This window comes from Canis lupus, chromosome 4, assembly GCF_003254725.2.
Source record: "Canis lupus dingo isolate Sandy chromosome 4, ASM325472v2, whole genome shotgun sequence".
In the NCBI taxonomy this organism is placed as follows: domain Eukaryota; kingdom Metazoa; phylum Chordata; class Mammalia; order Carnivora; family Canidae; genus Canis; species Canis lupus.
The window spans coordinates 958,227-982,642 of NC_064246.1; the positions used below are offsets into that span (position 1 = coordinate 958,227).

Consider the following 24,416-nt stretch of genomic DNA (forward strand, 5'->3'; position numbering starts at 1 on the left):
CATTTTTATCAACTGGAAGGAACATGCCAACGACCAGCAGCACATCCAGGTTTATGAAAATGGGGGTTCACAGCCAAATGTCAGTTCACAGTTCAGGCTACGGTACCTGGTTGGAGGACTAGGCAGTGTGGATGAAGGCCTCTCATCTACTGAAAACTTGAAAGAATTTATTGAGATAATAATTCCATTGCTGATTGAATGCTGGATTGAAGCTGTGCCTCCACAACTAGCTGCTTCTATTGGAAATGGTATAGAGCGAGAACCTCTGCAGGTTATGCAGCAAGTTCTTAATATTATTTCCCTTCTGTGGAAACTCTCTAAACAACATGATGAAACTCATAAATTGGAGTCGTTGCTTCGAAAGAATTATCTTCTTGATTTCAAACACCATTTTATGAGTCACTTTCCATATGCCTTAAAAGAAATAACCATGCACAAAAGGAAAGAGGCATTTAGCATAGTATTAGCTGTACATTTTTTGTAAATGCCTTTTAATAGACTGAGAAAATTGCATTTTATTCCTTTTTGTTGAAAGTTTTTTGTTTTCACTTTTGTTTTTAAATAAGAAATGGATACTGGATTTTGAATTATTTTTGCATCTTTTATGATGATCATATGTTTTCCCCTTTATTCTATTAATTTGGTGCATAACATTAATTGATTTTTTAATATTACACTAATTTTGTTTTGTTAAAATGACAAATCTATTCATTTACACATGTTGGTCAATTTAAACATTGATTTGGTTTGCTATTTTGTTGATTTTTTTGCTTAAGATTTTATTTATTCATGTTTCATGAATAAATTCATGTAAACATAATTCATGTAAACATAAATTTATTTTTATGAAGGATATTGATCTAATTTTCTTGTGGTATCTTGTCTGGCTTTGACATGACAATGATATTGGAATCAAAGAATTAGATGGAAAATGTTTTTTCCTCCTCCAAATTCTGAAGAATAAAAGAATAGTATTACTTCTTCCTTAAATATCTGAATATGCACCAAGGAAGCCATGTGGGCCTGGGTTTTCCTCTATGTGAAGATTTCAAATTGCTAATTCAATTTTTTAATTATTGGCCATTCAAATTTTCTATTTTTTTTTTTTAGTCAGTTATGGATGTATATCTTTCTAGGTATTTGTTTCATCAAATTGTCCAATGTTGACAAAAAATAGTTCAAAGTATTTCTTTACAATGCTTGCTTCTGTAGGATTGGTAATGATGTCCTCTCTTTTGTTTCTGATTTTGACAATGGGTATCTTTTCTCTTTTTTCTTCACCAGGCTAGCTAAAGATTTGTCCATTGTGTTGATTTTTTCAAAGAACCAATCTTTGATTTTATGTATTTTCTCTATTATTTTATTGGTTTTCTCAACTGTTTTCCTATTTACCATTTCATTGATTTCCACTGCAATTTTTATTATTTTCCTCCACATTTTCATTTTCGTTTGCTCCTTTTCTAGTATTTTATGATGAAGCTTAGATTATTTTTTAAAGGTTTCATATATTTATTCACAAGAGACACACAGAGAGGTGGAGACTTGGCAGAGGGAGAAGCAGGCTCTCTGTGGGGAGTCTGATGTCTGATGCAGGACTCGATCCCAGGACCCCAGGATCATGACCTGAGCCAAAAGCAGATGCTCAACCACTGAGCCACCCAGGTACCCTTGAAGCTTAGATTATTAATTTGCAATTTCCTTTTATTATAATATTGTAGGAACTTGAAGCTACAAATTTCCTTTATCACTGTGTTAGTTAAATCTCACAAATTTATATATGCCGTATTTTCAGTCATTTCAAAATATTTTAAAAATTTCCCTTGCGATTTTTTTGTGACTCATAGGTTATTTTAGAAGTATTTTGTTCAAGGCAGCCCCGGTGACTCAGCAGTTTTGTGCTGCCTTCGGCCCGGGTTGTGATCCTGGAGATCTGGGATTGAGTCCCGTGTCCAGCTCCCTGCATGGGGCCTGCTTCTCCCTCTGCCCCAGTCTCTCTCTCTCTCTCTCTGTGTCTGTCATGAATAAATAAAATCTTTAAAAAAAAAAAACTTTCCCCTTTAAAAAAAAGGGAAGTATTTTGTTCAATATTTAATATTTGAGGATGTCTCCAATTTTTTAATTGTTGACTTCTATCTTAATTTTGTTAAGGTGAGAGAACAGGTTGTATAACTTGAACATTTTTAAGTTTATTGAATCTGTTGTATGGGACTAGCATATGGTCTATCCTGAAAATGCTCCATCTGCACTTGAAAATAATATGCGTTTCAGTGTTTTGTGATGGAGTGTTCTACAAATTTCACTTACTTCAAGTTAGTTGATAGTGTTATTCAAGTCTTCATGTTCTTGCTGGTTTTGTCTCATTATTCTGTGAATTGTTAAGGGTAGAAGTTTGAACCAGTTCTTGTTGAATTCTCTATCTCATTTCAATTTTATTAGGTTTCCTTCCTGTTGTTAGGGGTCTACATGTTTTTAAATTTTTTATCTTCCTGATAGGCCTTTGTCTCTATTAAATGTCTTTGTTTTCCTGTTAGTTCATTTTCAAAATTTTATCCTTGTTTTTGTCTTTCAAAAGTTTGAGCATCATGTGTCCAGGCCTGGATCTCTTTGTATTTATTTGATTTGGAGTTTGTTATGATTCCTAGATATACACATTGATATCGTTCATAAAACTTGGTAAGTTTGGTCATTAGTTTCTAAAATATTTTCCTGTGTTTTCCGTCTTCTTCTGGAACTCCTATATATTGATACGCTTGATGCTATACCAGAGCATCTGTGGCTCTGTTCATTGCTCTTCGTTTTTCTTGTTTTTCATGAATTATTCCTAGTCATAAAGCTTCAAGTTCACTAATTCTTTCTTCTACCATCTCAAGTCTACTTCTGAGTCCCTCTAGTAAATTTCCATTTTTTTATATAATTTCTTCCTCTTTGTTCATACTCTCTATTTGGTGATATGTCATTCAAATACTTTCCTTCAATTCTTTAAAGCATAGAATCCTTTAGTTCTTTGAACATATACTTATCATAGATCCACTGAAGACTCCTTTTAATAAATTCTACACCTGGGCCCTCAAATGACAGTTTCTATTAAATACTTCTTCTTTTTTATTCATTCATTTTTTTTTTTAGTACGGATCACACTCTGAAAGTCCCACTTTCCTTAAAATTTATAATTATTAATTTTTATAAACATACTACTTAGGGTTGCTCACTGTTTAAATGTCAACATAAGTTTTGCTGGATCAACCAATATAGACAAAAAATTTTATATTAGTTTTGCTTTGTTTGTTAGGATGGAAATTTGAATTTGAGGAATTGGGAAATTAGTAGCTAATTCAATTGTGCAATTTAAATTTATTTTTTGACAAGTTTATTATCAAAAGTAATGGGAGACATGATAGCTTGACATGGTTGGAGAAAAGAATTTGTCTGTCAATTAAAAGTGATTTTATTAGAAGAACAGAAGTTCTATCAGCACCTAAAGCTACCAGTAAACCTGCAAAGGGTAATCTCTGAAGGCAAATGACTGTTAGGTTGATGTAAAGATTAATGATATAGGGACAGAAACGGGAAACATGCATAATTAATCAAGTAAAGTAACAGGTAATTAACAAGACATTTCATAATGTATTATTTAAATTTAAAAATGAAAGACATTTTAAATTAGAAATTCATATATTCACTTTTTAAACTATATCAAAGCAGCTGATAATCACTAAACTGAAGATCTGCTATATTCCTGACATGGAATATTCTCTGCAAACGAAGCAAGATTTGCAAGTATGTCTTCAGTAGCAATTTTTTAATCATATTTTCTTTCTTTAAAGGCAACAACTGCCAAAACAAAAAAGAAATCGCTCTGCTGAAAAGGGAATGAAAGCTGGAGAAGATCCAGCAAGTAAAGATTGCTCTTTTAAGCCTGATTAAGAAAAAGAATGTCCATACTATGGGGGGAGTTATTCCAGAAGAAAAGATTTTGTTATGGTTGTCTCCATTCCAAACTAAATGAATATCCTTTATTTCCCTCTCTAACCTCTGCTGCTCCAGGATTTGTAGGTCCTACTTATAATGAAAATTGCCAGGGTCCCTATTCAAATCATCTTGGCATCTACAGTAGATGGATTTAGTAGAATTTACAGGAAGGCATCTTATTCCTCCATCACCATTATGCCCTACACCTTCGAACAAATGAAGTCCAAGGCAGAATAGTAAGGATCTATTCAAAGTGTTTATCTTATTGTCAGAGACATTCGGTAAGACTTGCCAGGTCTCTCACTGATCAATATAATATTTACTCCCTGGACAATAGCACGAATCAGTTCAGTTGCACATTAATAAGACAAAGTCTCAAGACTCGTCATATTCCATTACACAGTGAGGTTTAGGAGACAGCTGACACAGACAGCTGTGATTTGCCATCATCTCACATAATAAATAGAAATCAGCAACATGAAAGAGTTTTACTTCCTCCTGAATTCATCCATGCATTTACCTAAACTTATTACATAATGACAGTTGCTGGCATTTATTAAGGGATTTCCAAGCTAATCAGTTTAACACTCTTAATCCGTATACAACCCTATGGAGTCTTCATTACTGAGATGGAGGAGTTAGGTAACTTGTAAGAGCTCCTAAGTTTCCACTGTGTGCTGAGCACTTGCATAATATGGAAATACAAAACATATGTCACTGTGCCCATCCTTACAGAAAGTAACCATGTAGAATGAGAATATAGGTTTTTTTAGGAAATTGTACTATGATCAGATGTAATAATAAAAAATAGTTAATATTTTTTTAAATGCTTACTACTATACAACATACTGTTAAGCATCTTAAATTCATTATGTCCTATCATCCTCACAAGATTGAAATGGGATAGCTGATTAACTTTATTTTTGTAGATGAGGAAACTGAGTCTTATAGACATTCATTAAATCCTCAAAAGTTATCAGCTGGGATGCCTTGGTGACACAGCAGCTGAGCGTCTGCCTTCAGCTCAGGTCGTAATCTTGGGGTCTGGGATCAAGTCCCACATCGGACTCCTTGCAGGGAGCCTGCTTCTCCCTCTGCCTGTGTCTCTGCCTCTCTCTCTCTCTCTCTCTCTCTGTCCCTCATGAATGAATAAATAAATCTTTTTTTAAAAAAAGTTATCAGCTAGTCAGTGGTGAATGCTATGATTGTGGTATTTACTATGTGCTATAGGAACACAGAGAAAAGAGCAAACAACCAATATGGGAGCTCAGTGAAAGGTTCACACAGAATCATCTGACATTTGAACTAAGGTTTGGATCTTGAGTGGCTGTTCACCTTGAAGGAGATAGCAAAAATATCCGACCTAAGGAAAGACATTTGGAGAGACACGTGGTTATCACAGTTGGGGGACATTCCATAGGTAGAAGCTCTTGAGAAAGAATGGTGAAGACAACAGTGAGAACATAGAAGGATATAAGCGGAATTGGACAGTAGGTTTTTTGAGGGTCTTGCCTATTTTTTTAAGTCCAGTTTTCACAAGACCATGGTGAATAGCTCAGGCTCTGGGAACTCATCACTCCTAGCTTAGATCCTCTTACCTCTGTCATTTATCAAATAAGTTACCTTGGCCAAAGAAGTTTATCTCAGCCATTGTTTCTTTGTCTGAAAAACGGTCCTAAGTATAGGAATTATTTTGTAGGTTGTTACAGCAGCAAAAGAGATCTAAAACTTGTAGAAGACTTATTGGTGATGTAAAAAGAATCCAATGAAAGTTAGTTATTTTCATCATTGTAGTTATTATCACGACGGATGAGACAGACTTGGTTTGCAGCTGTTGGAAAATAAAAGTAAAAAAATAAAAAGCCTAATAAATGAAAATGAGCTCTTTTTTCCCTGCTCAGGGAGTTAGTCCTATTAAGTACAGCAAAAACTACTGTATTTCACTTGCATTTAATTGTGGCAAAGGAATCAGAGCAGGAGTGTGTTTGCTGAGGCCAGAAAATGTCTTTCTCATTAAAGCTATGGAGGGGGCAACCTAGCCAGGGTCCTCTAGCAAGTCCTCGTCCCCTGGCCAACAGCATTGGTATTTGTCACACAGCTCCCTCCAGTAAGCAAGGGAGGCCCTAAAAATACTGGGCTAAAGTATGATTGTTGTGACTCCCTGTTAATATAAAAATATCACCAAAATATCATGTATCCTTTGTACAACCTCAGCCAAGGTTTGGAGAGTCAGGAAGCAAGACTTAGCTCTGCAGGGAAAAGGATCAGAGAAGAGCAGGCAAGCAGTCAGATGTGTACCAGTGACACTGATGACAGTGTAAGGAGGGACCACTATAGGGAAGAAAACCTGTCTTGTGTGTCATTCCCACATGCAGAGACAAGATAGGCAAGGATGCAGGCAGTAAGAGGAGATTCAGGGTCCAGGTAGGGTTTGGTTCAGCAGAACAGATCCCGGTAAGGCAAGAAACACTACCTAATTCTGACTGCCCCAGTTGATAGAGTTAAGGCTACTTCTTTCCTTCCAGCTCCAATATTGCTCCCAGATGCAACTGCACTACCAGGTAAGTTCAGGGCTTCCCAAACCTGGCTACCCAACGGAATCACTTAAGAACCTTTAAAACGGGGGTGCCTGGGTGGCTCAGTCAGCTAAGTGTCTGTCTTAAGCTCAGGTCATGATCCCAAGGTCCCAGGGTCCTGTAATCGAGCTCTGCATCAGGTTCCCTGCTCAGTGAAGAGCCTGCTTAACCCCCTTCCTCTGTCGTCAATTCCCCTGCTTGTGTGAGCTCTCAAATAAATAAATAAAATCTTTCAAAAGAACCCCAAGAATCTTTAAAATGTACTGAAGGCAGAGTTCCCTCCTAAGGACCATGATTAAAGTGGAAATGGGGCATCAGGGTCTTTAAAAGCACCCTCCAAGTTGATTATAACATGCAACCAAGGTGGAGAATCACTGAGGTTGACAATATGCTGTGAACGGTATCTCATTTCCTGCCTATTTACCATTATTCCAGATAATGGTAACACAGAAAATTATCCTGTAGAAAAAAATGCATCACCCTGAGGATGGTTAAAAAGCCACAAATTTAATCTACTTTTAAGCATTAAAACAAAAAAACAAAAAAACTTAAGTTTTCATGAAATAGTGGATAGGAGAAGGTGAAGAGGTATATACACATATGTTGCCAAATAATTTGTTCATTTTCTCTAAAGGAAAATCTGGGAATATGTTATAATTTGTATTATTCAACTTCAGATGAACTTTTCAATTAAACCCCAAATAAATAGTCTGATCTGTATACTAGTATTTATACTAGATGAACTTTTCAATTAAACCCCAAATAAATAGTCTAATCTGTATATAAGTATAAATATAAGTATTTATATTTATACTATAATATTTATATATTTATACTATATTTATACTTATATACGAAGTATATAAGTATGATTTTAAAGTTTTTTTTTAAGATTTTATTTATTTGTTCATAAAAGATGCACACAGAGAAAGAGGCAGAGACATAGAGGGAGAAGCCGGCTCCCTGTGGGGAGCCCGATGCAGGCCTGGATCTCAGGACCATGGGATAACTCCCTGAGCCAAAGGCAAACGCTCAACCACTGAGCCACCCAGGTGCCCCTTACAAGTTTTAAAAAGAGAGAGAAAAGGAAGCCAAAATGGTTAACAACCCAATAGCTGATAATCAAGTTAGGATACAGCAACATGGTATCATTTGACTAGGAAAGTAAAAATCAGGTGGATGGTTTTAAAATACAAAACCTTGTATAAGAAAAATGAAGCAAAACACACAATAATATATTCTGGAGAGTATTATGTAAAAGATATGTATGTGAACAGACTGGAATGCTTGAGCACACTTGGTTTTTCACTTTGCAAAACCCAATATAAAAATTCTTAATTCATCCAAGTATTAAAAGAGGGGATGGTTAAGTTTTTTTCTAAAAAATGATGGATTTAAGAAAAATCAAAAGAGTAGTATCTGGAAGCAACCTTTGTGGATCAGGCCTTCCGATCTAAGTCAGGCTTACACAGAAAGGTGAAGATACTGCAGCTTAAGAATACACTCTAACATTACCATTGTCTCTTCAAATTTTTTTTCATTTAATGTTATGTATATATGTATGTATGCATTTATTTCTATTATTATTTTTTAAATATTTAATTTCTTCATTTGATACAGAGAGAGAGAGAACATGAGCAGGGGTAGGGGCAGAGGCAGAGGCAGAGGGAGAAGCAGACTCCCCACTGAGCCAAAAGCCCCATGTGGGGTTTGATGGCAGGACCGGGAGATCATGACCTTAGCTGAAGGCAGATTCCTAACTATCTGAGCCACCCAAGCACCCCTTATTTATTTTTATTATTGAGGTAAGACATAGTAAACTCTGATTAGAATTCAAAAATGGAAGGAAGGGGTGCTTGGCTGGCTCTGTTGGTGTAGCATGTGACTTGTGATCTAGGGGTTGTGAGTTTGAGCCCTGACGTTGAATGTAGAGATTACTTAAAAATAAAAATCTTTAAAAATAAATAAATAAAAATGGAAAGGAAATTTGATTTTCACTCTCAGTTTATAAATTCAGCCTGTGGACTGAAATATGATCGATCCTATTTAACAGAAAATCCCCTTGTGAGAACACTTTTCTTAATTACATTTATCACATTTTAGCCAGGTATGCAGTTCACCAATCCTGCAGATGGACTTGGCAATACATAACTGAATTCTCCATCCATGTCTTCAAGAAAACACCATGCTGCAGAGATACAGAGCAATTTCACTGGGTTGTTGCCTTAAATACTACACACTGGAGAATAAGTTACTTAAACCAAATGCCAGATTGCTCGGAAGGCAATGACAAGGAACTGTCTTCTTGAGGAGATAAAAATATAGACTGTCAGTAAAATTTGTACTGATTTAGAAAATCACAGAAGGCCTGTTTTGGGGAAAAAACAGCAAAATAATATTACAATATATGTATGTATAAATATATATATATATATATATATATATATATATATATATATATATACTTTAAGTCATTTGGAACCTAGAATTATAAATTGGGTGGTGCTAATGGGTTTTCAAAACTGTTAAAAAGATAGGATGCAGACCTAATGTTGTTGGTAGGTTTAATACTGAGTTTTAAGAGCTGAGAAATGTGACTTTAAATTTCACAGAAGTGCCAGACCCTTGGTTGAGTTCTACCTTATAGATCTTACTTTCTGATAGACTTGATTGATTTGACATAGTCTGTCTGGTTTCACATCCCAAATATTTCATTTATTAATTTATTCTTTGATTTATTCAATTTCCTGATTTGAGCACAGCTTTTCTGATTGTAACTTCCTCACAAAATGACATGCAAAAAAATCCAAACAAAATGTTTTATTTGACACGACCACACTGCTCCTCCCCATTATTTTCATCTTACCTTCCATCATCTCAGCTATACTTTTGGCCCTTCTGAACATACTGTTCTACCAAACACACAATAGTTCTTTGCTAATTGTCCCTGGAGGCCTCTATAGGACCTTTTATGTTCTTGCCTCTATTTTGATCAAGAAAATAAAGTGAAATCAGAATTTCTGAATTACAGTATGATAATAACAGAGAGACATCAGATGGGAATTAAAAAAATAACATAAAACATTTTCACATATGGGGGACAAAAGATTCAGATTTTATTTTTGTCTTAGACCACATCTGTCACTCTATCTGCACTCATCAGCTTTTCTGTAATTTTTACAATATATTTTCATTTGCAAAACATTGCTGCTGCGAAATTAGCTTCCTATTGCAATGCTAGTATCTAGAGCACTGGCTTCAGAGCCAGAAGCCTAGTTTGGACATATGTCGCTAATGTGTTAACCTGGGCATTAGCCTTACTGTAAGATCTGTAATCTCAACTATTAAATGACAGAGCAGGACTCATAAGATGATAAAGGCTAATTCAGTCTTTAAGATTCTAATATTCAAGAATTCTCCCTAAGCTGTACCTTCTTAGTGAGAAGGAACAGGATATACCAAAAAAGTGCTTGGTTTATTACAGAATATTGTAAGATAACCAACTAATGAAACAATAGGCTAAAATAAAAGCCAAACATTCATTAATTTACCAAACATTTAGGGAGTACTTAATATGTGCCAAGCCCTCTGCTAGGAACTATGGATAGATCAGTGAATAAAATGGTCACGGATGATGTGCTAATGGGAAGACAGACAAGTAAACAAGTACATCAACAGGTAATCACATAACAACTTATAGGAAGAAAATAGAAACAGTGCAATTAGGCAATGAGCAATGGGATGGCCTCAGGTCGATAATTAGGGACAGCTTTTCAAGGGGGAGATGATGTCTGAGTGGGATCCAGAGGATGAAGGTAAAGTGCAGAGGTGGAGGAAAAGCTTTCCAAAAGTGGAAACTCGGACAAATACCCACGCCCATGTGTTTCTGGCTCTACATTCTTGTTACTGCCATTTAACTGCCAGATCTCAGGGAAGGTCCCAGATTGAAAGTCTTATAAATGTCGGCACAAATAACTGGAAAAGTAAAAATAACTGGATCAGAAGAACTGTAGGCAATTTCTTAGTGGAATTAGCAGATCACATTGGATATGCTGTATGTATTAAGAGAGTGAGGAACTCCAAATGTGAAGCAAAATGTCCCACTCTTAAGTTTTCTGGAAGTTATCCTCTACCACACCTGTGAAGGAAAATTATGAGACCACAATAATCAGTGCCAAAACTGCTGGAAAGCAGCTGCCACTGTCTGCAAATCAAAGACCAAGACAAGTCATTTGATAGCATCCTGGTTCTTCCACTATAGAACGCACCTAAGATTGCTAGGACTAATTTCTGGGGCGTGTTTGAATTGCTCTGTATAGATATTATCCCTGTTTTTGCTAACCTTTAAAAGATTTATTTATTCATGAGACACAGAGAAAGAGGCAGAGACATAAGCAGAGGGAGAAACACGCTCCCTGCAGGGAGCCTACCTAATGCAGAACTCGATCCAAGGACCCCAGGATCATGACCTAAGCCAAAGGCAGACACTTAACCACTGAGCCACCCAGATGCCTCCGTTTTTGCTATTAAAAATTTTTGATAATACAAACTCCTATTTGGATTCACTACAGAAAGAAATGTTTTTGATCAAACAATCCACTAATGACAAGTGTACAAATATAGAGAGATATCTTATTTTCCAATACCTTGTAAATGGCATAAATCCTTAGGTAATTCTGCATGAACTTCAGGTCACCACTAAGAATGGTGTTACCAATCTCTGCTCAGATAAGAGGCATGGCTGTGGAATAGATGCTGTCTGTATTTTTCTCTCAAAAACTGAAGCCTAGGTTTTGGAATAATTTTGCTACAAAATTCTTCATTACATATGTTTTGAAATGTAGTCAATCCCCCGCTGTTATGTGCTAGATGCCTGTTAGGTGCTAGGTACATTTATACTACAGAGTTTTTTAATTATTAGAAAAAACTAATGAACACAATCATCTCTTGATGCTACGTGATACACATTTCTGAGGCGTAAGGGGAAGGTTTTAAAATCAGATTTCTTTCAAATTATAGTTCTGAAATTAGCTGTGGGATGAGCCTAGTGAAAATAACCTCTTTATCTTAAGTTCTTCATCTATAAAATATGTAAATTGTAGGCATCAAGAGTTTTTTTAAAGATTTATTTATTCATGAGAGACACACAGAGAGAGGCAGAGACATAGGTAGAGGGAAAAGCAGGCTCCCTGCAGGGAGCCCATGTGGGATTTAATCCCAGGACTCTGAGATAATGACTGGAGTTGAAGGCAGAGGCTCAACCACTGAGCTACCCCTGTCCCTATGCATCAAGATTTTTGAAGGAATTTAAGGTGGTAGCACGGTAATCTCTGACTTGACAAACAGAAATGGCTATTTATTGAATATTGTAAGGGATCAACAAATGGTTTAGATATATGCATGAATATATGTAGATGCTGGTGTGTATATACTGTCAAAAAAGAAAATCACTATACGCTATACATATAACATCTATATTATATACTGAGATGGTTAATTTTGTATCAACTGACTGGCTCACCTGTTGTTCAGATATTTGGCTAAACATTATTCTAGGTGTGTCTGTGAGGATGATTCTTGAGATTAACATTTGAATCTGTAGACCGAGTAAAGCCAATTGTTCCCTGAATGTGGGAACTGACTCAGGAATAGTGAGAATGTACTCTTCCTGCCTGAATGGGTCTCCAACTTGCCAGTTACAGATCTTGGGACCTCTCAGCTTCTATAGCTGTATGAGTGAATTTCGTAAAATACATAAATACACAGAGATAGATATATATCTCTGTATATTTTATTACTTCTTGTTTCTCTGGAGAACCCTGATTAATACATCTACAGGTGCAATCAACTTGACTTTTGTAATTGTCTTCTTTTTCACTGCTGTTCTTCATGTGAGTTGGATAGGTGGGAAGAGTCCACACAACACAACCCAGTGAGTTCTCTGTTCCACTTTAGTACAATGTCTGACCTTGTGAGGCAGGCCTGGGGCTGATCCATCCCTTACAGCAGAGCCATCCTGGGCCCAGGAATCCATGCCAACACCCGCAGGGGGAGTAACACAGGGGGAGTAACACTTTATACCCAAGAAATGATTTTGCCAGGTCTGACAAGATCGAAGTGTTTGCTAGACCATCACTTTTTCTTCTTAGGTAAGCTTACATGACCTTTCCAGAAGGATTTAAACTAACAATGTATGAATTTCTGTAGGGGAGTGTTTAGAAACATTGAGAGTGTCTTTTTCTCAAACTCAGCATCTGCAAGGCCACATATTTTATGGTCGGAGAAAGTGTGTTCAGAGCCTATACAGTCCTCTATCCAGAATGACTTTACCTCTTGATTTTCAGCAGCCAGAAAGCGCACTTCCCCAAATGCACAAAAGTGGAACATGATACATATATGCCCAACCTAAATTGATGTCTGCTCTCTATTCCTATAAAGTCATTGCCTCAAAACAGTGGCTCCATACAATAATCATGGCTATTACTCTTCATGTGGTTCCTGTTGGACAGGAACTTGGGAAAGGTCTGGCTGGATAAGTCTACTTTAGGGTCTTTCATGCAGTTGTAGTCATGTGTTGGCTAAGCCAGGAGGATCCATTAAAATTGGGTGGGGATGAGGCATTAGCTTCCCAGGAGGCTTATTCAAAAAGCTGGCAGGTTGGTAGAGGCTGGAGGTTGAGAGCATCAGGCCCTCTCCACAAGGCCTTACCTCCTCAGGGTGGCTTCAAGGTCCTCACGACAGGACGCCAGCCTCCCTAATTGCAAAAATTCAAGAAAGCAAGATGTATGCTGTAAAGCCTTTCAAGACATGGTTCACAAGTCAAGTGTCTTATACTAAGAGTTGAGGCAGCAACAAGAGTCTGCCAGTGTTCAAGGAACATTCCCATCTTTTGACTGAAAGTTTTCAGTGTCACATTGAAAAAACAGTGCTATAACCAAAACAATATATATCCCTCCCACACATAAAACATATAGTAAACCTGTATGTCCAGCTGTGCAGTGAAATTTCAAATTTCACCATCTTTCTGTAAAATTAATGCATGGAAGAAATCATTTGACTTCAGCATAATTCATATGTCATATGGTTTATCATTTTAATATCAGAAATTGCTTCTTCTTTTAGTAAATAACCACAAAATTCTACTTAGGGGGAACCATTATTACAATGTCAACAATGGAGAATTCAGAGAATTATGTGGAGCACAGATTTTCAGTGAATAATTCTGAAGCTGCCTTATAGGAGGGTGGCAAAGACCCATTGTGTTGTATCACTCAGATACAATGTCTTCACAAAGACACCCATGGCTTCATTGGAGTTTTAACTCTAAAGGCTTAATTACCAGGAAAATTGTGTGTCCTAAGGGAAATAGGAAGTGGGCAATGCTGAGCTTAGCAATAACCATCTGCTGACCACTGGAGAGCTTCAAATTGCTTGACAACTACAAAGGAGTATCTTTAGTCTTTAGCTGATAGATGAAGACTAGGTTTGTTGCTATAACTGGAATTAAAACTAACAGACTTCTGGATGGTGCTACAGCAATGTGGGAGGAACATATAATCCAATTACTTTTAATACAAATCTTAATAATAAAATACATTCTAAAGGATTTCCTGCATGTCTATTTTTGCACTCTCACTGCCAACTTTCTTTCAAGTTCTTCCCAGGTCAAATCTCTGTCTTTTCTGTGCTTTATAATTATTAATACCAAAGAGACAGGAGTTTTATTAGGATACATTTGAAACACTTTGTAAGTTTGCACTAACAGTATGTTGTGCATGTACAAATGCTTTGGATTGAAGTTGCCTTTTGAAAGTCAATAAATACTTCTGCAAATACATGAAAGAATCCCTAAAACCGGGTCAATATTAAATCAGCTCAAAGGAGCTGACTGCTGCTAAAGCCCCGCAGAACCAGAACCTTGTCAGGATGTTGTTTTAGTTATTGATTTGACCTGAATTACGACACATCGGCCTTGTTATGAACCAGAGTACCTGATGATCATAAAACATTTCCATTCCCCAAATATTACTGATTTCAACATAAATTCCTGAATGCATTTCTTGGATGCCAGAATATTAGTACATCATGGGAATTAAAGTAGTTTTTTTCTCAGCAATAATTGAGCACATTTAGAGTTAAGACAGTTGGTATTTGAATGTAAAACAAAAGAGGAAAAGCAAAAGAATAAGAACCAAGGAGCTAGTTTTTAACCATGTGAAAATGGCAAGTGAGTCAAATGGGAAGGAACATGGAAGAACAATTCTCTTACAGCGAAATAGGAAGTCAAAATAAAGTTGATGGACACTGAATTTTCTCTGTTAAAAATCTCTCTGCTAGGGTCCTGGGTGGCTCAGTGGTTTACTGCCTGCCTTTGGCCCAGGGCGCGATCCTGGAGACCAGGGATTGAGTCTCACATCGGGCTCCCTGCATGGAGCCTGCTTCTTCCTCTGCCTGTGTCTCTGCCTCTCTCTCTCTCTCTCTCTGTCTCTCATGAATAAACAAATAAACAAAATCTCTAAAAAAAAAAAAGTCTCTCTGCTAACAATAGGTCTTCCTTTGATGATAAAAAGAATATTAAAATATTAACCCAATTAATGAACTGCTGAAGAATCACTAATAATTCACATGTAAAACATGGAAAATTGAGGTTTCTAATATCAATGAAAAATTACAAAAAAGTTTGCAATGTCTTAAAACCAAAATTTTGCATGTCTTAAAACATATAGAAGATGTTATATTTGTTAGTACAGCCTTACAATGCATGGCTTTATTTGAACTGCAATAAACAATCTTAAAATTTGAGTTTAAATTACAACAAAGGAAAAACTATAAATTTTTATTTATGTAGGTGGGTACCATATGCTACATTTTTATACTGTTTACACTGAAGAAATTACATTCAAAGTCTCCCTAAGTTATACTCAAAGAAAAATGTATGTTGATGACCTTTCAAAGTCAAAGCGTGGGCAGTTCGGGTGGCTCAGTGGTTTAGCGCCACCTTCAGCCCAGGGCGTGATCCTGGAGACCCGGGATCAAGTCCCATGTCGAACTCCTTGTATGGAGCCTGCTTCTCCCTCTGCCTGTGTCTCTGTTTCTGTCTCTCTCTCTCTCTCTGTGTCTATGAATAAATAAATAAAATATTTTTAAAAAGTCAAATCGTTATGATAAAAAAAAAACATTAGTCCATTATTCTGAAACTTCCGATTCTGAAAATTTTCAGACCTATAGCAAATTGGAAGGGCCTTCACCCAGGGTGACATCTGCTTTCTCCATCACCTATCAAGACAACCTAATGGGAAGTCCTTTTTGTAGACCTCAGTTTGGAAGACTATATAGCATAATATAACTGAAACCAATCACTTGTGCTTGTACATGTATTATGCATCCAGTCCATTTATAAAGTTGAGAGTGACTTGGGGTAAGAAAAGGGGGCAATGGGGTTAACTGATGATTGAACTGAGATGGGTTCACATCCATATTCACTTGATTCCCTTATATAAATGGGGGGAAGTCTTCATTTGTATTTACTATTTCCCTGCATATATTTAATGAGCTGGTTACTTCTGCTTATTAGAGATAGCTTGGAAAATTTACTTACTATTTAGTCTTCCCTTGTGCTCTTTAAAAAGCAATTAAATGAAAGGCATCTGGATGGCTCAATTGTAGAGCATGTGACTCTTGATCACGGGGTTGTGAGTTTGAACCCCACAATGGGTGTAGAGATTACTTAAAAAATAAAGATTGTTTTAAAAGCAATTAGGGATCCCCGGGTGGCGCAGTGGTTTGGCGCCTGCCTTTGGCCCAGGGCGTTATCCTGGAGACCCGGGATCGAATCCCACGTCGGGTTCCCGGTGCATGGAGCCTGCTTCTCCCTCTGCCTGTGTCTCTGCCTCTCTCTCTCTCACTGTGTGCCTATCATAAAAAAAAAAAAAAAAAAAGCAATTAAATAGTTTTTAAAGTAGAATATGCAAAGACAATCAAAATAGTCCTTCTTAAAATGTATCCTTTGAAATGCTCATTCCTAAAGATATCAGTAGTTCCTAGAGAAAAATAAAAATAATTCAGATGTTACATTTTTAAAAATCCAGGACTCTGCTATCAAAGGTCTGAAAGACACTCTTTGTTCCTCTGTCATTAATGTTGCTGATAATTAGCCACCTCATGTATTATACTTCATTAAATTCTGAAGCAACTTTATAAGGTATATTATATCTCTGATAAACTTGTGTTGTTTATTCATCGTCTAAATGCAAAGCATAGCAATGGCAACAGATGTAAAATCAATGGGAAAGTGAAGATTTTGAAAGTAGGAAGACTAACTCTTTGCTCATAAGCTGAGTGAACTTGGGAAAGTTGTCTCTTTTTACCTTAGCTCTCACATCAAGGGATGAAGAGAAATAACAAATCCTAACCCAAATGTCTGAGCTTTCAAGTGATCTATTTTCTTTTTTTTTTTTTTAAGGACAAAGGTTTTTTGTTTTTTTTTAAGATTTTACTTATTTATTCATAGAGGCAGAGAGAGAGAGAGAGAGAGAGGCAGAGACACAGGCAGAGGGAAAAGCAGGCTCCATGCAGGAAGCCTGATGTGGGACTTGATCCCGGGTCTCCAGGATCACACCTCAGGCTGCAGGTGGCACTAAACTGCTGAGCCATGGGGGCTGCCCATCAAGTGATCTATTTTCAAGATTGTAGAAACTACTTGCAAGTAGCATATTTCTTTCAGCTAGTCCCCTTAATTTGATATGTTTGTGTAACTGCTTACGATGCATCCCCTCTAGCAAGATCCCTGTTTCATATGGTAAATCTCTTCAAAAGAAAAAAAAAAAAGAGACGGAAATATTACACTAGAAGGACTAGCCTACAAATGGTTGTTGCAAATAAGCAAAAACTGAGCTCTCAGTTTCTGGCAATCTCAAGAGAAGAAAAGGGAAAGCAATGACTTACCCATCTCTTCATGGCTATTAAAAGGAAGATTACCAGGAATAAGACTCCTATGGTCCTATTCAAAAACCAAAGGGCAGCACTCTTAGTTCCTAAAAGTTCCTAAAAGTTTTTAATGAAGTTTTTAAGAAAGAAACAGAAAGTCATAGAAATATAAAATATAATGTTATTTTTAGGTACCTAACTGGCTATTAATGGTATTATATTTTATTTATTGCAAAGTGAATAAGTCATATTTTGCACTACCTTGGCAAAATGACGACAGTTCTGCATGTTTCATCATTTTGTTTGTTCCGGATACAGATTTCTGCCTACCTAAAATTATGATGCAAGGAGTTGAACACATTGTCACTTTTCATCTCTCACAATAGTTGTTTGTCTGCCATGTTTTTGAAGCCATGCAGCATACTTTTAGAAAAGTAAATAAGTTAATGTCCAGAGAAATAATTCTCTCTTTATGGCAGAAAATCAGGTTTGCGACAGACACTGCTCTTCTTCAAGTATAAATATCGTGAAAATATTTAAGCTAAGATAATTTCCCTTCTTCATTCTTATCCCAGAATTTTAAAAGGACATATGAATAGATTATTCTAGATGTTCCATTAAAATTTTCAATTATATAACATATGTTCTGCCTTTTATTCTATTTCTATTTTTAACTTAATGCTTATTTGTAAAGTCAATAGAAGATTTGAAAGGCAGAAGGAATCTTTCCAGATTTTTAGGAAAAAAAAATATATTTATTGTTTTACTAAGCATTTTTTAAACTTTTAATTTAAAATTTTACTTTATTTATAAGGAAATATACACAGTTTTCAAGCACTATCAACACTTTAAGCATTAAAAATGTGACCAGTAAATACACCTATCGATAAAGAAAATTAGTATTTTTTCTTATATAGTTCAGCATTACATCTACTCTCATTTGTCTTATTTCTACAAATATAGAGGTTGTTAGCAAAGGAAAATATTTTTAAGTTCTTAGATATTCAATGAAGTAATTTTAATTTTCATTTCTGTGGTGATGTTTGGATTCAGAGAGGATTTTATGATAGACTGAATCCTGAATTTTTTAAAAAATGTATTTCTGCTATGGTTTAACACTTTATAATGAAATACTTCCACTTGCAAATTTTCTTGTTGATCAAGTTCAGTAGACAGTAGCCAGGGTGGGGCACTGAAATAAGTGATCTATGCAAAACACTTAAATTCTGCACAGAGAAAATATTCAAAATAGTAAGTTTTATAAAGGCACTCTTAGGAGAAACTAGAAGCTTCCCCAGTAATCTCAAGAACAAGCCAAGGACGTCCCCAAAGGATGACAATGTCTTTTCAACATTCTACTGGAAGTCCTAGCCAATGCAATAAGTAAAGAAAAGGAAATAAAGGTATACAGATTAGGAAGAGAGAAATAAAATTGTCTTTGCAGATGACATGACGGTCTATGCAGAAAATCTGAAAGAATAATTTAATTCTTGAACTGATAACTGATTATATCAGGATTACACGATTCAAGGTTAATACAGAAAAGTCAACTGCTTCCCAGTTTACCAGCAATGGACAAGTGGAGTTTGGAAGTAAAAAGTAATACCATTTAAATTAACATCCAAAAATGAAATAGGTATAAATTTAGCAGAAAAATACAAGATCTACATAAGAAAAATTAAAAAAAAAATCTATGGGTGAATAAAATCAAGAAGAACTAAATAGAGAGATATTTCATGTCCATGAATAGGAAGAACCAATTTTGATAATTTGTCAGTTCTTCCAACTTGATCTGTAAGAGCTGATGCAATCCTAATCAAAATCCTAACAAGTTATTTCATAGATACTAACAAACCAATTCTAAAGTTCACACATGGAGAAACAAAAGACCCAAAAAACCAACTGAGTATTGAAAGAGAAGAACAAAGTTGGATGACTGACACTACTGGACTTCAAGACTTACTATAAAGCCAAAGTAACCAATAGTGTGGTATTAGAGAAAGAAATGACAGATGGAACAATGGAACAGAATAAAGAGCCAAGAAACAGACCACTATATAGTTAACTGATCTTTAACAAAGGAGCAAAGTAATATTATGGAACAATGATGGCCTTTTCAAGAAGTAGAGACAAAGCAACTGGGCATCCACATGCAAAAAAAAAAAAAAAAAATCTATAAACAGACCATACACCCTTCATGAACTCAAAATCACAGACCTAAATGTAAAATGCGAAACTACAAAACTCTGAAAAATTAGCACAGAAGAAAACCTAGATAACCTTGGATATGGCAACAATTTTTTAGATAAAACACCAATGGCATGATCCATAAAAGAAATAATCAATATACCGGACACTTCATTGAAATTAAAGATTTCTGCTCTGTGAAAGACTATCATGAGTATGAAAGGACAAGCTAGAGATTGGGGAAAATATTCGCAAAAGACACGCCTGGAAATGGATTGTTATCTAAAATATATAAAGAATTCTTAAAACTCAATAATAAGAAAATGATCAATTCAATTTTAAAAAAAGCGAAAAACTGTACCAGACTTTTCACTAGAGACGATATACAGATGGCAAATAAGCATATGAAAAGATATTCAACATCCTAAGTAATTAGGGAATTGCAAAATCAGAACAAGATACACACCAAATAAGTCAAAATCCAAAAACACTGACAACACTAACTGATGGTAAGGATGTAGAGCAACGGGGACTCTCATTCATTACTGGTAAGAATGTAAAATGCCAGAGCCACTTTGGAAGATAGTTATGTCATTCCTTACAAAACTGAACATACTCATACCATATGACTCAGCAATCATCCTCCCTGATATTTAATACAGATCAGTTGAAAACTTATGTCCATACACAAATCCGCACACAGATGTTTGTAGAGGTTTCCTACATAATTGCTAAAACTTGGAAGCAACCAAGATGTCCTTCACTAGATAACTGGATCAATAAACTGTAGTCCATCCTGACCATGCAATTCAGTGCTTAAAAGACAAGAGCTATTAAGCTATGAAAATACATGGAAGAACCTAAACTGTACAGTAAGTACAGGAAGCAATATGAAAAATCTACATGCTATATGATTCCAATTATATGACATTCTTGAAACAGTAAAACTATGGAGATGTGAAAAGATCATTGGTTGTCAGAAATTAGTAGAGGGGAGTGAAGCAGGAGCAGACATAGATGTATAGGGCAGGAAAACTAGTCTCTATGATACTATAACTGTGGATGAATTATACATCTGTCAAAATCCACAGATTGTATGACCTTAATGTAAACTAAAGACTTTGGGAGACAATGAAGTGTCAATGTAGGTTCATTGATTATAACAAATATACCACTCTAGTGGGGGATATGGAAGAGGTAAGGTACGACATACAGGGACTCTGTACTTTCCCTTCATTTTTGCTGTGAACTTAAAACTTCTCTAAACAGTAAAGTCCAACTGAAAAAATAGGCACTTTTTACATAAGCTTATACTTTAAGGCATTTTCCAACAGTATCATTCTTTTCTTTTTTTTTTATTTTTATGTATTCATAGAGACACAGAGAGCTGCCCTATCGTTATTTTCATTCACAAAACCGACTCTAGTTGAAACAAGTAAATGATGTGTTTGCTCCAGAAGAATATAAGTGCTGTGATATCAGGAAGTTTCCTAATTGACTTTCCAGTGCCTGGAACAGTGTATGCCCACTGCCATGAATTGGTCATTTGTTAAATGACTAATTATCTGACTGAATTAGTTAATTAATATTTCAAATGCTGGGAACATAGCTGATAAAAAGATAATTAAAAATTTTTGTATATCTAATTTACAGAAAATGCTCTATTTCCAATTGTTAGAATATTTATAAAGGTTGTAGAAAATAGGAAAAAATATCGAATCAATTATATATAAATAAATCAAAATGTTATTTTGAAAAATAAAGACAAAATTAAAATCAACAGATTTAAACTAACTGAATCAAGATAAAACAAAAAACAAAACAAACAAACAAACAAAGGAGCAGGGTAGGATGCCAAAAGACTAATAGTACCCTTTTATTATCTTCTTATGGTTTTACCATTCTTATAACAACATTTAAAATATATCATTAGAAACCCACTTGGTATTGGACTAACTTCCAAAATCTAGATTTCTGATATCAGAAATATGACCTAAAATGTAAAAACCCTTTCAGTATAAAACATTTATCAATGCTGGAGGTAAAGGGGCATGAGAACAGGCATCTCTCAAATGCATGGCACAGCTGCAAACAACATAAGAGAAATCATCAGAGTGAGCCAAGAGTGAAGGAGAAGCTGACAGCTGGATTGGGGAGTTGGCACAAAACATGTACATGGGCCTTAAGCCTTTCTGCTCAACCAATGGTTCTGATTCTTAGAATTTTTCTTAGGGTAAGAGGTTAAGACTGGGACCCACATAGAGTAAGGAACTGAAACCTTCACATACAGCTAGGTGCCTTATAGTGTTGGTTATACCTCAAAAAACCCAGACACCAAAAAAGAATATCCATCAGCAAAGGGTTATGACAGGAAGGAAAGAAGGAAGGAAGGACGGACCAGCTTCTAGATAGAACAGGCCAAGCTCTCCTAAAAAACAATATTCTGAAGTTAATGTCAAACTGTAGTGAAGTCAACAAAAGAGACTGGAGGTAGGGATCCAGGGATAGAATGGTGATGCTCAGGCCTCTGCTGCTTCACGTGCCTTCACTTTTAGGCATTTTGCCATGAGGTCTCCTACACAGAACAGACTTTCATTCCGGTAAAATTAGTTGAATGGAGTTGAAACCCTTTAGCTATTACCAGAGCTCAAGGGCTCCCACATTTCTCTGAGCCCTCACCTGATTAAAACCCTGAGTTCTACCTGCTCCCAAAAACCTAGACCTGATGATCCCACATTTACATCAATGACTGTCTAAGAGTGAATTGGAGTCTCCACCCAAACCGCACCTCCTCTGGACTGCCCTTTTCTGGATTCTTTATTCTTTGGAAAAAAAAAAAAAAAAAAAGTGAATCCTTCACCTCTCCCGCTGGTTCCTTTCAACCAGTTCCCATGCCAGGGTCCTTAGCCCAAATCCTCAACCAGAATGAGCAGCTCCCTCCAGCTTGCTTCTTTCTGTATTAATAACCCTCCAATCCATGTATGTATCATAACCAATTATGATTCCAATAACATTCCTTTCTTTGCATAAATGAATTTAAAATGTACTTGCAATAAAAATATAAAGTGCTCATTCATTACAATTTCAGTTACCTTACAAAAAGCTTATTTTGCTTCCTTGATCTACGGATTTGGCAATGGTAGGATTTTCACTTTTGTTCTCTTCCTTTTAATTTCCAATGAAACGTGTTTCATTCCAATCAAGAAAATAAATCTGAAAGCTAAGTATCACTCTACTTCATGGAATTAAACTTAATCACAAGTAAAGTTTTAATTTGCTACAGGTCAGGCAAAAATTCTCCAAACACTTCCTCCCATATAATCTGGTGTAACTCCCAAACTTATTGAGCCTGATTTATTTTTGAAATCCCATATAGTTGAAATCATTTAATAAAGTAATGACAAAAATGGAAGAGACATATCTAACCTTTTTGGAAATTTATTTTTAAGGAGAAAAATAACCAGAGAAATCAGATTTGACACTTTCATTTTCTAATCTTTTAAGATACTTAATTCTACCAGAAGAAAGTGAGCATCTACTTTCAGTTACAGAGTAACAGTATTATAACAAATAATCTCACCTTTCTCTGTGTTTAATTAATTTTTAAAAGATATTATAAGTAGTACTGGAAAGTAACATCCATGGTTCTAAGAGTTTTCATAGTCATTAATGAAATAAAACTGTATGCAATCAATTTGATTAAAATCTCTCTCTGATTTCTTGCATTAATTAGAGTGCAAAACCTAGAACCACATACAGGTGACTGACAAAGGCTCTTCAGTTCTAGGCATCTGGTATTTTTCTTTAATTAGCCCTCAGACATTTCATTCTCTTCTCATATAGAGGTGTTGGTGTTTCCTTCTTTAATATTTTATTTCTCTTTATTGCTGCAGTTGCATTTTTTTTTCTTCTGGATAATTCTATTTTGCCCCTAGGCGAATTCTGTATCTGTTAAGAGGTAGGTAGGAAAAAACCTCAAACTAGTTAACACTTATTATTTTACGATACGAAAGTCTAGAGGGTTAGTGTGGGCTTCAGGCACATTCTAATCCAATGATGCTCCTAAAGACACAGTTCTTCGGTCTCAGCTGTGCCATTAGCTTCTCAGTGATGGTCACCATTCGGTGGTTACATTTTCATGCCTCAATACCCAGAGGAAGAAAAGGAAGAATCTGTTTTCATTTCTCTTTCTAATGAATAAGAAAGCCCCAAGCTGACTCTGCTTTTGTCCCAAAGACCTAGATTACTGCACATGGTCTCTTCTAAACTGGCATTTGGTAGGAAAAATAGAGTTACTACCTCTTAAAAAAAATAAAAAAGGATTACTTTGTTTGGCTTAAACTAACAATCTGGGAGTTTGAGGAGAAAACCTCAATGAGAACTACGCCTTTTTCTATGGTATCTCAGAATTCTCACACAGGGTAAATAGCTTTTACTTCTTAAAACTTTTTAGTTGTTAACTAAGCAAAACCAAAACAAAACAAAATAAAACAAAGAACACCTCATCAACACACACACAATTCCTAAGCAAAATTAATGTTCACGAAGCACACATAAAAATATCTTTACACACTGAATTTAGTCTAAAATGTAAAAAAACACATAATGTTATTCTTATCGACACTATAACATCAATAAATAAAGCTCAGGACAGCATGCAACTCTTAAAAAACTGTGTCTATTTGCTACCTATAGTATCAACATTTCTACATAAACAGGCATGGATGGTTTCACATGATCCCAGAAACTTGTGAGTTG

At 35.7% G+C, this 24,416-nt stretch overlaps 2 protein-coding genes across 33 annotated transcripts in view; one reads left to right on the plus strand and one right to left on the minus strand.

Annotated features, from left to right (window-relative positions):
* The window catches only part of LOC112660809 (testis-expressed protein 10-like), a 41,957-nt gene extending 41,473 nt beyond the window's left edge, over window positions 1-484 (plus strand). Inside the window, 1 exon segment of the mRNA XM_035715422.1 lies at window positions 2-484. Within this exon segment, the coding sequence (XP_035571315.1) occupies window positions 2-484 (483 nt within the window).
* Window positions 1-24,416, minus strand: part of CHRM3 (cholinergic receptor muscarinic 3) — a 502,174-nt gene that overhangs the window by 380,341 nt on the left and 97,417 nt on the right. The gene's annotated exons all lie outside the window — the stretch shown is intronic.